The 20,054-nt window shown below is 52.7% G+C and overlaps 1 protein-coding gene across 2 annotated transcripts in view; it reads left to right on the plus strand.

Annotated features, from left to right (window-relative positions):
• The first annotated feature begins 624 nt into the window (after window positions 1–624).
• The window catches only part of TNPO3 (transportin 3), a 28,612-nt gene continuing 9,182 nt past the window's right edge, over window positions 625–20,054 (plus strand). For both annotated transcript variants that reach the window (XM_080627554.1, XM_080627553.1), the window contains exons 1-8: window positions 625–824; window positions 9,005–9,205; window positions 10,663–10,736; window positions 11,045–11,201; window positions 14,865–15,008; window positions 16,692–16,867; window positions 18,019–18,157; window positions 19,676–19,822. In XM_080627554.1, coding sequence (XP_080483680.1) covers window positions 702–824; window positions 9,005–9,205; window positions 10,663–10,736; window positions 11,045–11,201; window positions 14,865–15,008; window positions 16,692–16,867; window positions 18,019–18,157; window positions 19,676–19,822 — 1,161 coding nt within the window. In that variant the 5' untranslated portion in view covers window positions 625–701. The remainder of the gene's footprint in view (window positions 825–9,004; window positions 9,206–10,662; window positions 10,737–11,044; window positions 11,202–14,864; window positions 15,009–16,691; window positions 16,868–18,018; window positions 18,158–19,675; window positions 19,823–20,054) is intronic.

The raw sequence follows: 20,054 nt of genomic DNA on the forward strand, positions 1-20,054 counted from the left end.
ATGATGGGACTGGGGGCAATGGAGCCCCGGCTGCACACGGTGACAGGACTGGGGGGTGTGGTGGGATGGAGGCACAGGACTGGGAGATACAGGGCCCTTGTGGGAGGCAGTGACAGGACTGGGGGGTCGGTGGTACCCCGGTAGGGCCCCATGGGACGGGTTGATGGGACTGAGGAGGGGGCGGTGGGACCTCCCCATCCCGGTCTATGTGTACCGGGGTGCCCGGTTCCATAGCACCGTGCCCGGTCTGGTGCTGTGTCACGGTCCGGAGAGGGGGGTCACAGCGCCGGTAACGGGCCCATCCTGTGCCCTGAGCCCCCCGGTGCCGGCGCCGCTGGCTGGGGGGTACCCGCGGGCTCCTTCCGCGTGTGGCCGCGCCCGCCCGGACAGCTTTGAGCAACGCACCCGCGGGAGCCCGGCGGGTCGGTGCGGGCGGAGCCGGCGGTTAGCGGCGAGGGCCGAGCCGGGATGCACGGCTCCGGGTTTGACAGTACCGATACCGAGCGGTGCCGGGAATAAGCGGAAAGGACAGGCGGGAGCGGGAGGAAGCGGAACGGATCGCAGCGGAACGGAAGGAAGCGGCCGCGTGTTTCCGGGGGGGGCCGCGCTGCGCGGGTGCACGGGCCCGGCCCGGTACCGGAGCGCGGGGCCCGGACATGGCGGTGGGCGGCGGGCGGCGCTGAGGGGACGCGGCCGCGGCCATGGAGGGCGGCGGGAAGCCGGGGCTGCAGGTCGTGTACCAGGCCGTGCAGGCGCTCTACCACGACCCCGACCCCAGCGGCAAGGAGCGGGCGAGCTGCTGGCTGGGAGAGCTCCAGCGATCGGTGAGGCCCTGCGGGGAGCGGGGACCCGGTGATCCCCCCTCTCCTTCCCCGCTCCATGCCCGCATCAGTGCCCGTGAGGCGCGCCCGGGCTCCGTGGGAGCGTTATGGGGGTAACGCGGCTTTGGGGATATCCCCCCCCCGACCCTCCTGTGACCGGGGTTTGCTTCCCAGCAAAGGGAATGACGGGATGAGGGGGTTGGGATGAGCCCTCACTGTGCCTGGGGGGAGGAAATGGTGCCAGGGGGTGTTGGGAGGGGGGGGGCAATGTGGGTTTATCCTGAGCGTATCCCGCTGTTTGGAGTGAGGGAGATGGGGGGCATCGCCCGCCTGTCCCAGAGGCGTTCGAGGGGTCAGTGATGGGTCCAAAGCCCCATTCCTGCTCTCTGGAGTCTCTTATGTGACAGATAGCGAGCTGCTTCACCCCACACCTCACCCTAAAGAGCCTAAACCTGGGAATTAATGTGTCAGTGATGGATCCAAAGCCCCATTCCTGTGCTCTGGGGTCTGTATGTGACATATGTTGAGCTCCTTCACCCCAAACTTCACTCTAAAGAGCCTAAACCTGGGAGATAACATGTGTTTTCTGTCAGTGATGGATCCAAAGCCCCATTCCTGCTCTCTGGAGTCTCTGTGTGATGCATAGTGAGCTCCTTCACCCCAAACGTCACCCTGAAGAGCCTAAATCTGGGAGCTGACATGTGTTTTGTTTCCTCGCATCATCCTGGTGGAAGCAGATTTCCTCCCTTCAGGTTGTAACCTGGAGGTGGCTTCGCTTCTCCTCTCCAAAGCCCATAGCTCCTCCTGGAGCATCGCTCCCTGTTCCCATCCTGTGCCACCCTGGAGCAGTTTTCCCCCTCTGCTCTTCCCCACAACCCCTTTTCCTCTCTTTTCTCCCCACTGGGCTCTTTATCCTATGGGATATTTCCCCTCTGTGCTTCCCACACACACTTGCTGAAGCCCCATCATCTCCCATCAGCTTCCCATGGGCTGGTGGATCTCTTTTTACACAAAACTCATGATTTTCCCCCTTTCTTCCTCCCTACTTTACTGCTGTTCCACACTGAGTTTGCAGCAGGGTTTGTTTCTGCATCTGGAAACCCATCCCTTGTGTGTGTGTGTGGATTTAAGCAGCTGCTTCCCATGTTTTTTTCTCTTGGGAAGGGGCTTTGCCATTTGGAAAGCACCTGGGGAGAATTTGGGTGCCATGGAGGGGCTCAGTGGCAAATCCAATCCTATTGTGGTTCTTTGGTGGATCTGAGCACTGCTGGATGTGGTTATACCCATTTATATATTATAAATATACAGATATATACATTAGAAATTATACAGATCTCATTTGGGTTAAAAAAGAGGGAAATTACTATTTCAGAGCTACTTTTTTGTTCCAGAAACCACCCAAATCTGTGCTTGCAGGAGTGAGTGCTCTGTTTGCTGCCTGAGGGCACCCAGATTACCCTAAGGACTCTGACCTTAGAGCACAAGGGGAGGTATTGGCTGCAGCTCATGGTTTGGGTTGGAAGGGACCTAAAGCTCCTCCATTCCCAACCCCCTGCCACGGGCAGGGACACCTTCCACTAGAGCAGGTTGCTCCAAGCCCCTGTGTCCAACCTGGCCTTGAACACTGCCAGGGATGGGGCAGCCACAGCTTCTCTGGGCACCCTGTGCCAGCGCCTCAGCACCCTCACAGGGAAGAGCTTCTGCCTAAGAGCTCATCTCAGTCTCCCCTCTGGCAGGTTAAAGCCATTCCCCTTGTCCTGTCCCTACAGGCCCTTGTCCAAAGCCCCTCTCCAGCTTTCCTGGAGCCCCTTTAGGCACTGGAGCTGCTCTAAGGTCTCCCCTTCAGGAGCCTTCTCTTCTCCAGGCTGACCCAGCCCAGCTCTCTCAGCCTGGCTCCAGAGCAGAGCTGCTCCAGCCCTCGCAGCATCTCCATGGCCTCCTCTGGCCATGCTTTCAGTGAAGACATTTTTCCCAATATCCCATCTCCACTTCCCTTTGCACAACTTGGGGCCATTTCCTCTCATCCTTCACATGCAGTCACACAGTTGAGCTGTTCCCTCTGCTCCGCAGCACCCTCACAGGGAAGAGCTTCTGCCTAAGAGCTCATCTCAATCCACACACACTGGATACAAGCACTGGGTACAAAGTGTCCCACCAGGAGCAGAGCTGGTAGTGTTGAGGACTTTTAACCCCCTGAGCACCCATAAGGTCAGGAGCTCTCTCTCTGTGCCAAGTGTTGGGGTTGGTTTTGCTCTGTTGTGGTTTCTTTGGCTTTTCTCTGTGTCATCCAGGTTGTTTTTATTGTAAACTGTGGGTGTCCTGGAAACCAAAGGATCCCTTTCCTTTTCAGAGAGGAATACCACTGCTCAAGAGAAATGCCTTCAGGAATCTCGTCCCTGCTTGGGCTGACTCTGTTGTATGTACCAGGGTGGTTTAAACTCAAGCAGTGGCTTAGTTTGACTCCAGATTAACAGCATTTCTGCTTCTCAGTTTTAGTTGTGCTTATTTGGCCTGATCCTTTCAGGATTAGGATTAATCCCAGTGATTTCCCAGCCTTTTGGGTGCTCTGGGATGTCACCTGATTTCATCCATCACTTCTTCACTGAGTGTATTCCAACTTTCAGGAGCACTTCGATAGCATTAACATCCAGACAAATAACACATGGGACCTGCTCAAGGCCCGAAGAGAAGAGGTGGCACTGTGAGCTCTGTAGTGACCTACTGAAGTAGCTTGAGGTGGTAATTGTGGCCCCATGGTGGTGGCACCAGTGGTTTTAAACCCGTGGTAGGTGGGAGCTGTGGGGTACAAGGACCGATCAGCTATGGTAGAACATCCCTTGGAGTCTTACTGATGGGTATAGGGGTAAAATTATGGTGAAGCTGCATCTCAGCAGCATCACCCTGCAGGTCTGGGATTGTCTGCTCATAGAATCCCACACTGCTTGGGTTTGGAAGGGACCTTAAAGCTGTGGCAGGACATCTGGAAGTCCATTTGGGCACATCCAGAGGCAGCATGGGTCTCAAAGCATCATTTCATGAGCTGCTGATATCAAAAGCAATGGGTAGAAAAGGCTGTGGCAGAGAGAATGATGTGTCTTCTGGCCTGGCATTGGAGAACACACGTTTCCTGACCACCCGGGTAGCTTCCTGTGCTAAGCTGGCTGATGTGGTGGATGGGGAGAGCAATGGATGTCCTTTTCCTTGATGTTTAGCAAGGCTTCCAACACATTGTCCTACAGTAACCAGAGAGATGGACCTGGTGGTTGGACTCAAACAGCAGTGGTCATTGACCTGGAGTCCAGCTGGTGGCCAGTTAAGTGACATTCCTCAGGGATCCATAGTAGTGTGGATACTGGGTGATAGGACAGATCCACCACAGCAAGTTCGTGGATGGTGCCATGTTGGAGGAGCAGTTGATGTTCTGGAGACACGGCTGCTTGCCAGGGATCTTGGTTGGGTGGGGAAACAAGGACCTCAACATCAAAGGCCAACTCAAAGTCCTTTCTCCCGGATATGAATGCCTCATGGATCAGCCTTGGGATGACCAGATGGAAATCAATGTGGCTTGGGATTTAGGAGACCAGGTTGCCCCTGCACTGCATTAGGGTGGATAAACCCTGGCACAAAGACCAGGGTGAGGAGGTCTCCGTCCTTGGAGGCCTTCATGAGTGCCCTGAATGGGCTTGACTGAAGTTGCTTCTGCTTTGAGCAGAGACCTCCAGGCTCCTGCTTCCCACCTGATTCTGTGGTTTAGGCTTCTCTGCTGTCTTCTCAGCGTCTTCCTGGCTACAACATAGATCCTCCATGGTGAAGCTTGCCCATGGAAGCAGTTGAATCCTTCCAGGGAAGAGGAATCTGGAGGGAATAGACAAGTTAAACCAGTTGGTGGAAGTTTAGAAGGAAAAGCTGCCTCTGCAAGAAGGCATTACCCGCAGCTCCGCAACAAAACTTTCCTTTTCAGCTGGAAGGTCTTGATTCTGACAGCACCTACAACTCACACTTCATCTTTGTGCTGGTTTGGTGTTCATCTCTTCGTCTGGTGTTGAATAGGCCCATTCTTCCCTTTCCATTTGGAAAAGGAAGGATATTCCAGGGCTCTTTGCTGGAATCCATGACCAACCCCAGCTTTGTGGTGCCACCACATCTCCAGCACGCAAGCTGCTGTCTGTATTCCTCTATAACAGACCCAAGCCTGGCTGTTAGGCTCTCCCCTGGAAGATGTCACCTTGAGTGGCCCTCTCAAGGCATCTTCAGAGTCTTGTTGAGCAGAAGACTTGTCTTGGAAGGCTCCTCCTCTGCCTAAAGCTGGAGCTCAGTGCAGTGGTGTCCATTAGAACTGACCTTCAAAAGCCTCTATGAGACCTTAGGGAGAGCCTGCTCAATAGCTGAAGGGTTTGCAGCTGCCTTGGCTTGGGAATCGTGACCTTGGGCATCTTGGAGATGCTGCTTGGCCAAGGAGTGGACACAGGGAGTTCTTTTTTGGAAGAAGAACACTTTGTGGGTACCTCTCAAATGGGAGTCCTCCTGTTTTCACAGCTCAAACCACCTTTGGTCTAAAAGTGATCCATAACATTTGAGGCTGCCTGAGGATCTCCTCTGGCTGCAGCTTCCATAAAGCTGGAAGATTTGTTCTGTGAGGAACTGTTCCACTACCTGGGATTGAATGGACTGGATGCTCCTTTTCCCAAGTTGGTTTCTCCAGGAAGACTTATGTGTCATGGAAGGGACTGGATCTGAGGTGCTGGCACAAGGTGCCCAGAGAAGCTGTGGCTGCCCCATCCCTGGCAGTGTTCAAGGCCAGGCTGGACACAGGGGCTTGGAGCAACCTGCTCTAGTGGAAGGTGTCCCTGCCTGTGGCAGGGGTTGGAACTGGAGGAGCTTTAAGCTCCCTTCCAACCAATCCAGGCTGGGATTCTGTGATCTTACCGGCTCCATTTCCACCCCTCTCCAGGGCTGAGGCTCTTTGCACCAAGGTTCTTCCATCAAGTCTGTGTTTGTGTAAGAGCTTGGAGGAGCACTGAAGCCCTGACACTGGGGGCACGTGGCTGCTGTTGTGAACAAGCTTTGGAACGGTGGGAGACTGGAATCCTTGCAGAGAAGTGATGGAGCTGCAGGAAGTGGACACTAGAAAGTTGAAACCACATTAGTTCTTTGGTCCAGTGTTCTCAATTAGCATTTCTGGACCTCTGCCACCACAAGTCCTCTCTGAATGATGGGTCCTCATCAGCCCATCTGGTAAAGCTGAAATGAAGGCTGCGGGGATCATTGTTCTTTGGGCAGAGAAGGTCCCTGAGCCCCTTGTTTCCATCTTGGTCACTTCTTGTTACAGCTGCATCAATCCCAAACTCCCATTTCATCCACTGTTAAACGTCCAGCTGCAGATGTTCCACCCTTCAGTGTGGGGGTTTGGGCTTTATCTGCCTCTGGAAGCTGGGTGCTGAGCAGAGCTCTTTGGGTGATGGTCTTCAGAGCTCAATGACAAGGCCTTGAGCTGGCTTCTTGCCTTATGTGCCTTCTTTTATTGCTCAATTCTTACATGAAAAGTCAGGCAGGAACCCCAGTGTGGAGCTGAGTCAATGGTGAAAACAAATGTTACACTTGTGAGCAAGACTGTGTGCACATAGATCCCATGGGACTGGAGGAAGGTGACCTTAAAGCCCATGGACTCATCCATAGCGGTGGGAACAGCAGCTCCTTCCTCCGTAAAAGCTTCATTATGTCTCTTCAGGATCACTTTTGCTTCTGGCTGAAGAATGGCCTCGATCGTAGGTAAAAATCCTTTTGTAAAGTAGTAGAGCATCACATCTGAGCTGTTTATAACAGGGTTGGTGTTGACCCTCAAGTACAGTAGTGTGCAGATGATCACCTTTACTCTGGAAGGGTCCATGTGGTAGGATGCTGAAGGAGTTAGGCCACCAAACTGAAATGTAATTTGGGTGGAAAGCCAAGGCTGCTTCAGTTTGAACCAACAGTTGTAAGGTCCCTGTGGGTGTCACCCTCTGTGGGTAGGGAAGGGGATGTTGTCACCAGGCTGCTTGGTTCATCTTCATGGAACTCTGGAAATCCAGCTGGAGCCAAGTGTTCATGTAGGAAACAAGGAACAAGCTTTTACTTTCCAATCTCCCAGGACAAGGTGGATTGTAGGCTTGCAGAGCAGCCTCTTCCACCCCATAATATCATATCTTCTCAGTAGCAAGGTGAGTATCACCCACAGGACTTGAAGTGGTTGAAGACTTGAAGATCCTCCTCACACAATCTGGTGGCCACAGGACATCATATTCCTATGGAGGATGCTCTTAGAATCATAGAATAGTTAGGGTTGGAAAGGACCTTAAGATCACCCAGTTCCAACCCCCCTGCCATGGGCAGGGACACCTCACACTAAACCATGCCACCCAAGGCTCTGTCCAACCTGGCCTTGAACACTGCCAGGGATGGAGCATTCACAGCTTCCTTGGGCAACCCATTCCAGTGCCTCACCACCCTCACAGTAAAGAACTTCCTCCTTATAGGGTTCTGGAACCTTTTGTATAAAGGTGCATAAGCCAGCACATAAGCCATATGAATGGGATGGTTTGGGTTGGAAGGCACCTTAAAACTGAACTAGTAATAGCTGGAGTTACTGGAGAAAGCTCATTTGACAGCTCCTGGGCACAGAGTCAGCTGGAAAAGAAGGATCAAAGCCTGGTAGGAGGGAAGGAGCATGTCTGGAAGGAGGCAGCTCTGGAAGGATATTCTCTTTGACCATCGTGGGCTTCAAAGCTTGGTGAGCACCTATTGAAAGTAGGGACAGGCCAAGGGGAATGGCTTTAACCTGCCAGAGGGGAGACTGAGATGAGCTCTTAGGCAGAAGCTCTTCCCTGTGAGGGTGCTGAGGCGCTGGCACAGGGTGCCCAGAGAAGCTGTGGCTGCCCCATCCCTGGCAGTGTTCAAGGCCAGGTTGGAGACAGGGGCTTGGAGCAACCTGCTCTAGTGGAAGGTGTCCCTGCCTGTGGCATGGGGTTGGGACTGGATGAGCTTTGAGGTTCCTTCTAATAGTGATTATAGTGATAGCAAACACAGTCTGGTAAGTGTTGGACGTGATCACCGTGTTCCTTCTGGGTGCCCATGGCTTGTGTATAGCAGCTTTTGGGGTGCAGGTCCAAGGAATTTGCCGAGGCGCTCAGTATTGGTCACACACATAGTGTAGATTGATTATTTCAAGCTCAACTATGCAGATTTCAAGTGCTGTGGAAAACCAAAACCTTAATTTTTAAGGAAAAGCTGAATGATGTTTCCAGAGCTGGAATATTGCTGATGTTTGGGAAAGGAAGACAATTGGATCATCTGAGTCCTCCGAAGCGTTCCTCAGCAGAAAACCCTTAATCCAAGTGTTTCTTCCCAAGCCATGCTGATGTGCTCCAGCAGTGGTGGGGTTTGGTGACCATTGGTGGCCTAGCCAAGCTTTCCTGGCTTCATTTGCCTACCAAACCCTATGTAGTGAGTGCTTCAGCAGCTCTGAACAGTGCTTGTGCTGTGATGTTGACCCCAGCCTGGTGAGGTGAGGGTGGCACGGGCTGTGCCTATGAGTCCTGTGGCTCACCCAGCGCTCTCCTTGTAGCTTCTGGTGCCTTCAGTCTCACGCAGGCCTCGCAGATGCTTATCTCCCTCACTGCTGGCCCTCCTCCAAGCTCTTTGACACATCCACCATGTGCAGCAGCATCTCCAGTCCCAGCCTGTGCTCTTGGACAGGGCTGGTGGCTTCAGTTCTGCAATTACATGCCATTATTGTGACCTAAAGAGGTTTTTATCCCATCCTTTTCCCGTTTCTCCCTTGCTGGGCTGTTTCTGCTTCTATTGCTGTGTAATAGGCTCAAGAATTGTCCACCTTAGCCCCAAACCATCTCTCCATGCTCTTCACTTGAAGGGTGAGCATCAGATCACTCTCTAACCTGCTCTCCTGAAGGGTTTGTGGTAACTGAGGCCATGATCATCAGCACTGGTGCTGGGAGCTCCTTCAGCTCCTTGGGTGGGCCTCACAGCCCCAGCACCTTCATTAACCAGCTCCATCACTTGAGGTGTGATGGCAATGCGAATGGACTCTCCTGATGAGAATCAGGGCGGGAATTTGGGGGAGAGGATCCATTTTCATCACCATTCCCAAAGGGAATTTGGGTTTCACTCGCTGACGATGCTTCCTGCAGGTTCACGCTTGGGAGATCTCTGACCAGCTGCTGCAGATCCATCAGGATGTGGAATCTTGCTACTTCGCGGCACAGACCATGAAGATGAAGATCCAAACTTCCTTCTACGAACTCCCCACGGATTCTCACGCTTCCCTACGGGACTCACTGCTGTCCCACATCCAGAACTTGAAAGACCTGTCACCGGTCATCGTAACCCAGGTGGGTGCTGAGCAGAGGGGTGGAAGAAGCTGCTCTGAATGTCCATGACACAGCGAGGGCTGGTCCTAACTTCCCACTGGGAGCAGGCTGGTACCAGGCTGGTGCCACAGCCCTGCCAGAGCCATTCCAGTGGGGAGCTTGGAGGAGGAAGAATTGATGCTGATGGTGGCCACCTCCAGCTCTTGTCATTTTGACTTATACTGAGGTAAACCCCTTGGTTGCTTTTCCTCCAGCATGGACAACCGGGAAGGTTGATGCCTGCAGCCACCTCCATTGCGTCTCCCAGTACACAGTTCCTTCATTATTTAGTTCCTTTGGTTAAATCAATCCTTTATCCTCTTCTTTGCTGATTGGAGAGGCTGAGAGGAGGAACAGCTCTTTGTGGTCTGTCCCTTGTGCTCGGCAATGCAGACAGACTAGTGAGCTGCCCAGCAGTGCCTTGGTTATCCAGGAGGATTTCTCCCAAGGTGCTGCATTTCCTTGGAAATCCCTTCATTCTCATTATCCATAAATTCCTGTGGCACAGGGGTGTCCAACACTGCACAGACTGAGGCAGGGTTGCCTGTTCAACCCTTAAATAGCTCCATCAAATAGTATCACCCCACTGGGGCTATGGGTGTTCCACAGGGATCATGCACACCACACAGATAATGTGGATGAATATCCCATGCTGAGCACTGCTCTGATGGTCACAGAACCCTTTCTCCTGAGCTGTTGGGCAGACTGTATCAGTCCCCACACTTAATGTGCTGTTTTATTTATAGAATCGTGGAATCATGGAATGGTTTGGGCTGAAAAGGGCCTTGAGATAGAATAGGATTATAGAATCATAGAATAGTTAGGGTTGGAAAGGACCTTAAGATCATCCAGTTCCAACCCCCCTGCCATGGGCAGGGACACCTCACACTAAACCATGTCACCCACGGCTCTGTCCAGCCTGGCCTTGAACACTGCCAGGGATGGAGCACTCACAACCTCCCTGGGCAACCCATTCCAGTGCCTCACCACCCTCTCAGTAAAGAATTTCTTCCTTAGATCCAATCTAAACTTCCCCTGTTTAAGTTTTAACCCGTTACCCCTTGTCCTGTCACTACAGTCCCTAATGAAGAGTCCCTCTCCAGCATCCTTGTAGGCCCCCTTCAGATACTGGAAGGCTGCTATGAGGTCTCCACGCAGCCTTCTCTTCTCCAGGCTGAACAGCCCCAACTTTCTCAGCCTATAAAAGCTCCTCCAGTTTCAATCCCTGCCACGGGCAGGGACACCTTCCACTAGAGCAGGTTGCTCCAAGCCCCTGTGTCCAACCTGGCCTTGAACACTGCCAGGGATGGGGCAGCCACAGCTTCTCTGGGCACCCTGTGCCAGCGCCTCAGCACCCTCACAGGGAAGAACTTCTGCCTAAGATCTAACCTGAATCTCCCCTGTTTCAGTTTGAACCCATTTCCCTCTTCTCCTTCCAGCTTGCTTTAGCAATAGCAGACCTTGCCCTGCAGATGGCTTCTTGGAAAGGCTGCGTACAAACACTGGTGGAAAAGTGAGTAAATCTTTATATCATTAAACTCTCGGATCGATCCTTGAGTAAATATGGAGGGGGTGGACCTGCATAGTCCAAAAAGGCCCCCAGTAGCAAAGAGCCCATGATACAGAAAGCTTTTCTTTCATAGCATCACGGAATGGTTTGGGTTGGAAGGGACCTTAAAGCTCATCCAGTTCCAACGCCCTGCCATGGGCAGGGACACCTTCCACTAGAGCAGGTTGCTCCAAGCCCCTGTGTCCAACCTAGCCTTGAGCACTTGTTTGTTACCTGCCCTAACAGCCCATCCTCCCTCCCCGTTGCTCCAGGTACAGCAATGATGTCACATCACTCCCCTTCCTGCTGGAGATCCTCACAGTGCTGCCGGAGGAGGTGCACAGCCGGTCCCTGCGCATCGGAGCCAACCGCCGCACTGAGATCATAGAGGATCTGGCCTATTACTCCAGCACGGTTGTCTCTCTGCTGGTAAGGAGACCACAGAGTGATCAGGCACTGGTCAGCTGCTGGGGAGCTTCATCCAGCTTCTTGGAATCATAGGATCAGCTGGGTCGGAAAAGATCTTCCAGATCATCAAGTCCAACTGTTCCCCAGCACTGCCAGGGCCACCACTAACCCATGGCACTGAGGTCCTCGTCTACATGGGTTTTGTAGATGAGGCTCCATCATTCTTCTTCCTCTCCACATCACTGGTCCAGGCTATTCCAGGTTGGATGTATGAGACAAGATGGTTTTATATATTTCAGTTCCAAGTAGATCAAAATCAGAGTCAGGTTCTTGTTGTCAGCACTGGTTTGACAACAGAGCTTGTTCTGGGAACTCAGCTGTCTCATCCTCTCAACCAGACTGTCTGTGTGAGCACTGCCTTGATTTAGTTGGTGGTACCAAGTATGGAGGCTTCTCTTCCAGCATTCTGTGCTGTAAGTTCAGGAAGAGCTCTTTAGTCTCCTAGACTTTAGGTCCACTTGTTGGCTAAGCTGGGATTCCTGTGCAGGCTGTGCTAGTTTTGTGTTGTTTGAGGGCTAAGCAAGAAATTACTTCAGCCCATTATGGGTGTGTGTATGTAGGTCTCTAGGTCATCATCTTGAGATCTGCACATCATGTGTCTTGATATATCACAGAATCTCACACTGGTTTGGGTTGAAGAGACCTTAAAGCTCACCCAGTTCCAATCCCTGCCATGGGCAGGGACACCTTCCACTAGAGCAGGTTGCTCCAAGCCCCTGTGTCCAACCTGGCCTTGAACACTGCCAGGGATGGGGCAGCCACAGCTTCTCTGAGCACCCTGTGCCAGTGCCTCAGCACCCTCACAGGGAAGAGCTTCTGCCTAAGAGCTCATCTCAGTCTCCCCTCTGGCAGGTTAAAGCCATTCCCCTTGTCTTGTCCCTACAGGCCCTTGTCCAAAGCCCCTTTACAGGTTTCTTGTAGCTCCTTGGCCTTGTTGAACTTCACGTCTCTTAGAAGCAAGGCATTCAGATACTTAAACCCTGGGTTTTCTCTCTCTTCTCCCTTTCAAACCTAAGTACATGCCCAATTTCTGACCATGCTGTGGTAAGCTGAGGTTATACATTTGCTGCAGGTCACACTTGGTGTTTGGCAAACAGGGACACTAGCTGAATCTCCTGGTGGTTCTCCAAAGGTTTCCCCATTCAGGGACCATTCCTGCTGTCAAAGAACAAGACTGTTGTGGACCCCAAAAGAAAGCAAGTTTGGGGAGCAGAGAATAAGCATTGAGATAAATCTCTTCATGGACTGAAAAGAAATGCTCCTTGCCAGGGAAACTTCTCATGTTCTTCAGCATTGTTTGAGCTCCATAAAGAGCAGCCAGCCCCACAAAAGAGCAGCCAACCCTGTCTCAGGCTTCAAATGGAGCATGTGCCATAGTCCCTAGAGCTTCCCATTAATGTCTACCCTTTCATGCTGCTTGTCTAAAGAAGGAAAGATGACTTCCCCTCAGCAGTGTGTCACAAGCCTGTGATTCCACGGAGCTACTTGTGGATGTCACCAGGCTCCAGGTGGACTCAGGGTTTGGGGTGTTTCATTGCAGCACCTCATCAGCAGCTGTTCCTCTGCTCTGCTGCCGCATCTTCCTGTGCTTGGCTGCCCTGCACTCATGGGTCCGTGGTCACCAATTTTTCTTTCAGCCACATTCCTACCCTCCTGGTCAATGTTCCTTGAGTTGTAGCTCTTGTAGATAGAAGGAACTGTGGTCTTGAGGATCACAGAATCCCAGCCTGGTTTGTGTTGGAAGGGAGCTTAAAGCTCCTCCAGCTCCAACCCCCTGCCACGGGCAGGGACACCTTCCACTAGAGCAGGTTGCTCCAAGCCCCTGTCTCCAACCTGGCCTTGAACACTGCCAGGGATGGGGCAGCCACAGCTTCTCTGGGCACCCTGTGCCAGCGCCTCAGCACCCTCACAGGGAAGAGCTTCTGCCTAAGACCTCATCCCAATCTCCCCTCTGGCAGGTTAAAGCCATTCCCTTGGCCTGTCCCTACAGGCCCTTGTCCAAAGCCCCTCTCCAGGTTTCCTGGAGCCCCTTTAGGCACTGGAGCTGCTCTAAGGTCTCCCCTTCAGGAGCCTTCTCTTCTCCAGGCTGACCCAGCCCAGCTCTCTCAGCCTGGCTCCAGAGCAGAGCTGCTCCAGCCCTCGCAGCATCTCCATGGCCTCCTCTGGCCATGCTTTCAGTGAAGACATTTTTCCCAATATCCCATCTCCACTTCCCTTTGCACAACTTGGGGCCATTTCCTCTCATCCTTCACATGCAGTCACACAGTTGAGCTGTTCCCTCTGCTCCACAGAAGCTCAGACCTTGAGAAGACTCTTCACCCTGTATTTTCCCCAGCAGAGCTCCATGCCGTGACAAGCACAGCCATGGGGAGCCCAGTTCCACCTTTTCCTTAGGCTTGAGTTTGCACGAGTTCTTGCTCACTCCTGAAATCCTTTTCACTTTCCTGCAATCGCTGCACCATCCCTCCTGCAGTCCTGGCATCCCTCCCAGCAACTTCCAGCCCTTCCCTAGGACATGTGGGAGAAGCCTGGCTGTCACATCAATGAGACAGGCAGTGTCACCTTGCTCTGGCTGCTCCCAGCCTCAGCAGCACGATGTGAGCGTCACCAAGGGACATAGTGCTGTCATAAGAGTTTCTGTTCAGATTTCCTCTGCTTCTACCAGGAGCTTTCATAGTAAATCCCAAAATTAATTCTTCTCCATAGGATTTAAATGCTAAATTCCGTTTCTTGAGTGACAAAAAGGGGATTTACAAAAGGATACTGTGATGAAGTGCAACATTCTACCTTCAGGCTTGAAGTGTCAAGCAAGAAGGTTCTCCTGGTCAGGATTGCTTGGCCAATCCAGTCTCTCTTCTGGGAGAAAGGGAGTCTGGGATCCTTCTCCAAGTCCTGCCTGTCCACCTCTTCTTCCTTTCCCTCAGCCTGGCAAGGGAAAGGTTCCTTTCAGGAATGATGGTTCACAGGTCATCAAGGTGGCCTTTGGGGTGAATCTGACCCTCATGACCCATCTTCTCTTTGGCAATGGTTGTTTTGTGATGAGGAATATAAAGTGAGATGGGATTGAGTTTAGGGGCTTATGTAGGAAACTCATTTGTGTCCATGGTCCACTGGTCTGAGACAGGATCCTGTAGGAAACTGGGAATGAGTGAAAACACTCAGAGTGCTTTTCTTGCTTCCACATGGGTCCAGCACTGCTGCTTGATAGAACACTCGTAAAATCCCAAACTGGTTTGGGTTGGAAGGGACCTTAAAGCTCTTCCAGTTCCAACCCCCTGCCATGGGCAGGGACACCTTCCACTAGAGCAGGTTGCTCCAAGCCCCATCCAACCAGGCCTTGAACACTGCCAGGGATGGGGCAGCCAAGTCCTTCTCCTCAGGGCTGCTCCATCCGTCCTCTTCCCAGCCTGTGTTTGTGCTTGGGATTGCCCCAGCTTATGCTCTGTGTGCTCTTGGAGGGTCTGTCCTGACTGTCCCAGGCCCTCTTTGTCTTGCCAGATTCATGGAGGAGTTATTCATGCTAATTGTGGACACTCCAGGATGGCTTTTCAAGAATTAGATATTATTTTGCTTGTGCAATTACCTGTTGGGTTCCTAAACCGGTTCCTCCTTGTCCTGCTGTAGATGACGTGTGTGGAGAAAGTAGGCAGTGACGAGAAGATGCTCATCAAGATCTTCCGGTGCCTGGGGAGCTGGTTCAACCTGGGTGTCCTGGACAGCACCTTCATGGCAAACAGCAAGTTGCTGTCACTCCTCTTTGAGGTGCTGGTGAGTATTCCTCTTGGCAATGAGGGTTTGGTGGGCTTTGAGGACCAGGAGATGTGGAAGGTGGGTTTCATCCCTCCTGTCTTGAGTAGGAACCCACTGCTTGCTTCTTTACCTCCATCAGCTCCACAAGGCAGGTTGTCCTGCTCTGTTAGCAGGCAGGGAAGAGCAAGCTCCCAAGGGAGAAACCAAAAGTACACTTAAGAGTTTCCTCTGCCTGTGTGCTTGGTCCTGAGCGCAGGAATTTGATGTGGAGACAAAGCTGATGGACCAAAAGTATTCTGAGAGCTTTCACAGAACATCGTGTGTGTGTTTGGCTGTTTGTGTGGAAGGAAGAGGCTCTGCAGCTCCTTTGGTTTTACTCTCTCCTGCCCTTCTTCTGGATTGATTCAGGAAATATGAGCCCAGAGTTGAGAACCATTCCCTGTTCTTGGAAAGACTGTGACATCTCTCCTGAGCAGATGCCCTTACCTGGTTTTACTCAACCACCCAGCTCAGCAACCCCTATGAGATCTTTCCATGCTGCCTTGGGAATCTTGGCTTTTCCTGTGGAGCTGGATGGACACAAGCAGCTGGGGACAGCAGAGGTCACTGCTGCCTGCAGTGCTGAGGCAGAGCTGTTGCAGAGAGAGAAGTGTTGGGCTGCAGGAACCTTCCTGCTGTGCTGCCATCAGTGATCCTTCCACCTCCATGAACTGCACTCAGCAGCAGAGAGTACACGAAAGAAGTTCAAAGGCTTCTATTTAATCATGGAATCCCAGCCTGATTTGGGTTGAAAAGGGACCTTAAAGCTCCTCCAGCTCCAACCCCCTGCCACAGGCAGGGACACCTTCCACTAGAGCAGGTTGCTCCAAGCCCCTGTGTCCAACCTGGCCTTGAACACTGCCAGGGATGGGGCAGCCACAGCTTCTCTGGGCACCCTGTGCCAGCGCCTCAGCACCCTCACAGGGAAGAGCTTCTGCCTAAGAGCTCATCTCAGTCTCCCCTCTGGCAGGTTAAAGCCATTCCCCTTGTCCTGTCCCTACAGGCCCTTGTCCAAAGCCCCTCTCCAGGTTTCCTGTAGCCCCTTTAGGCACTGGAGCTGCTCTAAGGTCTCCCCTTCAGGAGCCTTCTCTTCTCCAGGCTGACCCAGCCCAGCTCTCTCAGCCTGGCTCCAGAGCAGAGCTGCTCCAGCCCTCGCAGCATCTCCATGGCCTCTTCTGCACTCACTCCAACAGCTCCACGTCCCTCTTGTTCTGTTGCTCCCGAGCTGGATTCACTTGCCTACCTCTGGATCCCATCCCTTCCCTCCAGCATGACCCCACCACGCAGCTCGGTGTCATCAGCAGACTCACTGAGGTGCTCGATCCTGCTGTCTGTGTCATCAACAAAGATGTTGAACAGGATCAGTCTCAACACAACCCCTGAGGAACAGCACTTGTGTTTTCTTTCCTTCTGAATTTCCATAGATTTCAGATGGGGTTTTACCCTCCCTCAAGGAAGACTCAGTGGGATGGGGTCAGTTTGGACCTCAGGCGTCCAGGCTGGTGAAGCAGCACAGGCTTTGTGGGGCTGGTGGGAGTGAGTTGTGGGGAGTTTTGAACCTCTACAATGGATTTTGGGCACAAGAAGAACAAACCCCTGTGTTTCCATCACCATCTCACTTCAGAACACGATCACTGGGCTCTTCTCCTTCCTTCCTTGCAGCAACAAGACAAGACATCATCAAACCTCCATGAAGCCGCTTCGGACTGTGTGTGCTCAGCCCTCTATGCCATCGAGAATGTGGAGACCAACCTGCCCCTGGCCCTGCAGCTCTTCCAGGGGGTCCTCACCCTGGAGAGTGCCTATCACATGGCTGTAGCACGGGAGGACCTGGACAAGTGAGTGAGCTTCCAGCTTGGTAAGGGAGGAGAAGCACCAGCATTAACTGTGGTGGCAACTGCATGCAGTCGGTGTTGGTTTCCATGCAGCACTCTGAAGTCTGCAATGCAAATAAGTGTCTGTGGAGCAAAGACGAGTGAGCGGATGACTTCCTTAGCCTTGGTGCACTAGTTTGTGCTCCAGGCATGAGGCTGGGCTCAGGTTTGGACTGTCAGCAGCTCTGGATGTGGTGTTGGTGTTCTTTGGGGCGGGTTAAGCGCAAGGAAGTGTCCTGAGCTGCAGCTGATGCTTTACCAGCCTTAAAATAAAGTTTAGATGCAACCTGTTGTTCCAGATACCCATACCCAGCTCAGCTATTCCCACTGGATGTGCCACTGGGTCAAGAGCTCCTCATTCTTGTCTTAGGAGAAACAGAAGCCTTCATACTTTGATGGAGCACATTGACCCGAGTGCTCTACACATGTTGGGAGCTACAAAACGTTGCTGCCCTGATGGGAACCCCCCTGACCTGCAGCCCCAGTTGATTCCAGGCCAATTTGTGCCACAGCTTCTCTGGGCACCCTGTGCCAGCACCTCAGCACCCTCGCAGGGAAGAGCTTCTGCCTAAGAGCTCATCTCAGTCTCCCCTCTGGCAGGTTAAAGCCATTCCCCTTTGTCTCCATTACCATCTTCAAGCAGAGTAGCCTCATAGATCATCTAAAACTCAAGCACTGAACAGTTTCTATCAGAAGAGCAGCTCTGCTGTCACCCAGTGCTTGGGCATTGAGACATCCTGGGTGTACTTTTAAAGCGGGCTTGTACCTTTGCTTTCTGAAACGTGGCACCTTCATGGGGCTGCCTTAGACCCAAGCTGCTCACGTGTCCCTCTGCCCCATGCTGTGGATTTGGAGAAGTCTTCTCAGCTGCAGTGGGTGATGTGAGAATTTCGTAACATTTGCTGATTGGAACTGGGTGTTTTCACCTAACTCTGAGCAAAGCCAAGTTCCCCTTTTTGTTTCCCAGCTGCTGACTGAAAGCTGAAGCAGAACTTTCGGTGTTTCTTGGCCTGAGCTGAAGCTCAGGAGCATGTTACCTGCACAGCCCCAACCTCTCCGTGCTGGGCTGGGTGATCTCATGTCCATCCCTCTGACTTGCTGCCTTTCCTCCCCAGGGTGCTCAACTACTGCCGTGTGTTCACCGAGCTCTGCGAGACCTTCCTGGATAAGATAGTGTGCACCCCAGGCCAAGGGCTGGGAGACCTGAGGACACTGGAGCTGCTGCTCATCTGTGCGGGTCACCCGCAGTACGAGGTGAGGCAGGGTTCCTCTCCTCACCACCTCTCACTGCTCCAGAGCTGAGTCAGCAGGAAGGAAACCTTCCTCTGGTATGGCCACATTCCTGGGAGGGTTCAGTTCCTATGAGCTGCTGGCTTTGGAGCACCAGCTCTGGGTTGTGAGGCAGGAATCCATCTCTGCTTCCCTTTCCCAGCCTCTGGATTTCTGGGGCTGTGAGTACAGCACCAAAACCCTCCCTGTTGTTCTCTGCACGTGTGCAAGTGAAGTTCTGTGGGGGTTGCAGTGTGGCTCAGGGAAACTTTGCCCTCTGAGGAAGTGAAAGGACGTTGTGCATCAGAGCTCCCCAAATACCCTGCCTTACGTACAGAGCTTTATGAGTAAGATGAGCTCCTTAAAACCCCAATTTATTCTTCCAAAGCTTTGCTAAATCCTAGTAGCTGATCCCTGGATGATTTCATGGGATGGTTCATGTTGGAAGGGAGCTTAAAGCTCCTCCAGCTCCAACCCCCTGCCACGGGCAGGGACACCTTCCACTAGAGCAGGTTGCTCCAAGCCCCTGTGTCCAACCTGGCCTTGAACACTGCCAGGGATGGGGCAGCCACAGCTTCTCTGGGCACCCTGTGCCAGCGCCTCAGCACCCTCACAGGGAAGAGCTTCTGCCTAAGAGCTCATCTCAGTCTCCCCTCTGGCAGGTTAAAGCCATTTCCCTTGGCCTGTCCCTACAGGCCCTTGTCCAAAGCCCCTCTCCAGGTTCCCTGTAGCCCCTTTGGGCACTGGAAGACTTGAGCAGATGGAGGTTCCTTTGTGGAGGGGCTCAATCCAATGTGGGGAACAGAGGGGTGCCAACTAGGACTTTTGGGATGCTCATCCTTCCTTCTGTACTTAAGGTCCCACTGTGGGGGGGATGCAGCCCCTCAAGTGATGGATGGGAAGTGGGTCTAGATTGAGCTAATGCCCTCTCCAGAACAGGCTTTGGAGCAACATCCTCTTCTATCCTGAGCTGCTCTCTTGGAGATGTTTGCTCCTGTGTGGGGTTGCCATCTCCCTCATGTTGTTAGCCCAGCCCCATGGTGGCCATCATATGGAAGGCCATGGATGGTGAGGATCAGCTCTAGGTGGTGAAATCCTTCCACCAATGTGGCTCTGGTGAGGAGAGCAAAATGCTCTGTAGCTCATTGGGTCAGGCTGAGCGTTGAACACCTCCTGATGGATGAGCAGAGACAGCAGAAGGGCACAAATCCTGCCAGGATCAGGCAGATGAAACCTCCTCCTGACAGATTTAATGATGTGAAAGGAAGTGATGGCAGGAAGAGATGTTTCTTCTGCTCCAGTGTTAGGTTTGCAGAAGAGCTTCACTGCTCACAGGCTTTCAGGTGCACTCAGCCTGTTTCAGATCCCTTTTGGAGCTGCTCCTCGTGGTGAAGCACTGGTGGGACTTGGTGGTACCCCAGATGCAGAGAGGGTTTAGGGAGCATCAGCAGAGCTAAGAGGAGAGATACTTGTGTTGGTAACAACAGTTTTCTCCCCAAATAGGTGGTAGAAATTTCCTTTAACTTCTGGTACAGACTTGGGGAGCACCTCTACAAGACGGACGATGCCATCATCCACAGCATCTTCAAAGCCTACATCCAGCGCCTTCTCCATGCCCTGGCCAGACACTGCCAGCTTGACTCAGACCATGTAAGGCTGCCTTGGTTTTCCTTCCCTCTAGGAGCAGCTGGAATGGTGGGATGTGCCCATCCTCACTGCTGACCCTCCATAGCTGTAGGGCTCAGGAGTTACTGCAGAGAGGGACGATTGGGAGTGATGAGAACTGTTGTGTTAAAGCTCTTCTCATGAAGTCTTGTCCTAACAGAGCTACCTGGTGTCTGGTTCCTGCAGGATGACCCTCTCCCACCTTCCCCCAGGTTGT

The sequence above is a fragment of the Psittacula echo genome (assembly GCF_963264785.1).
Source record: "Psittacula echo genome assembly, chromosome: 1".
In the NCBI taxonomy this organism is placed as follows: domain Eukaryota; kingdom Metazoa; phylum Chordata; class Aves; order Psittaciformes; family Psittacidae; genus Psittacula; species Psittacula echo.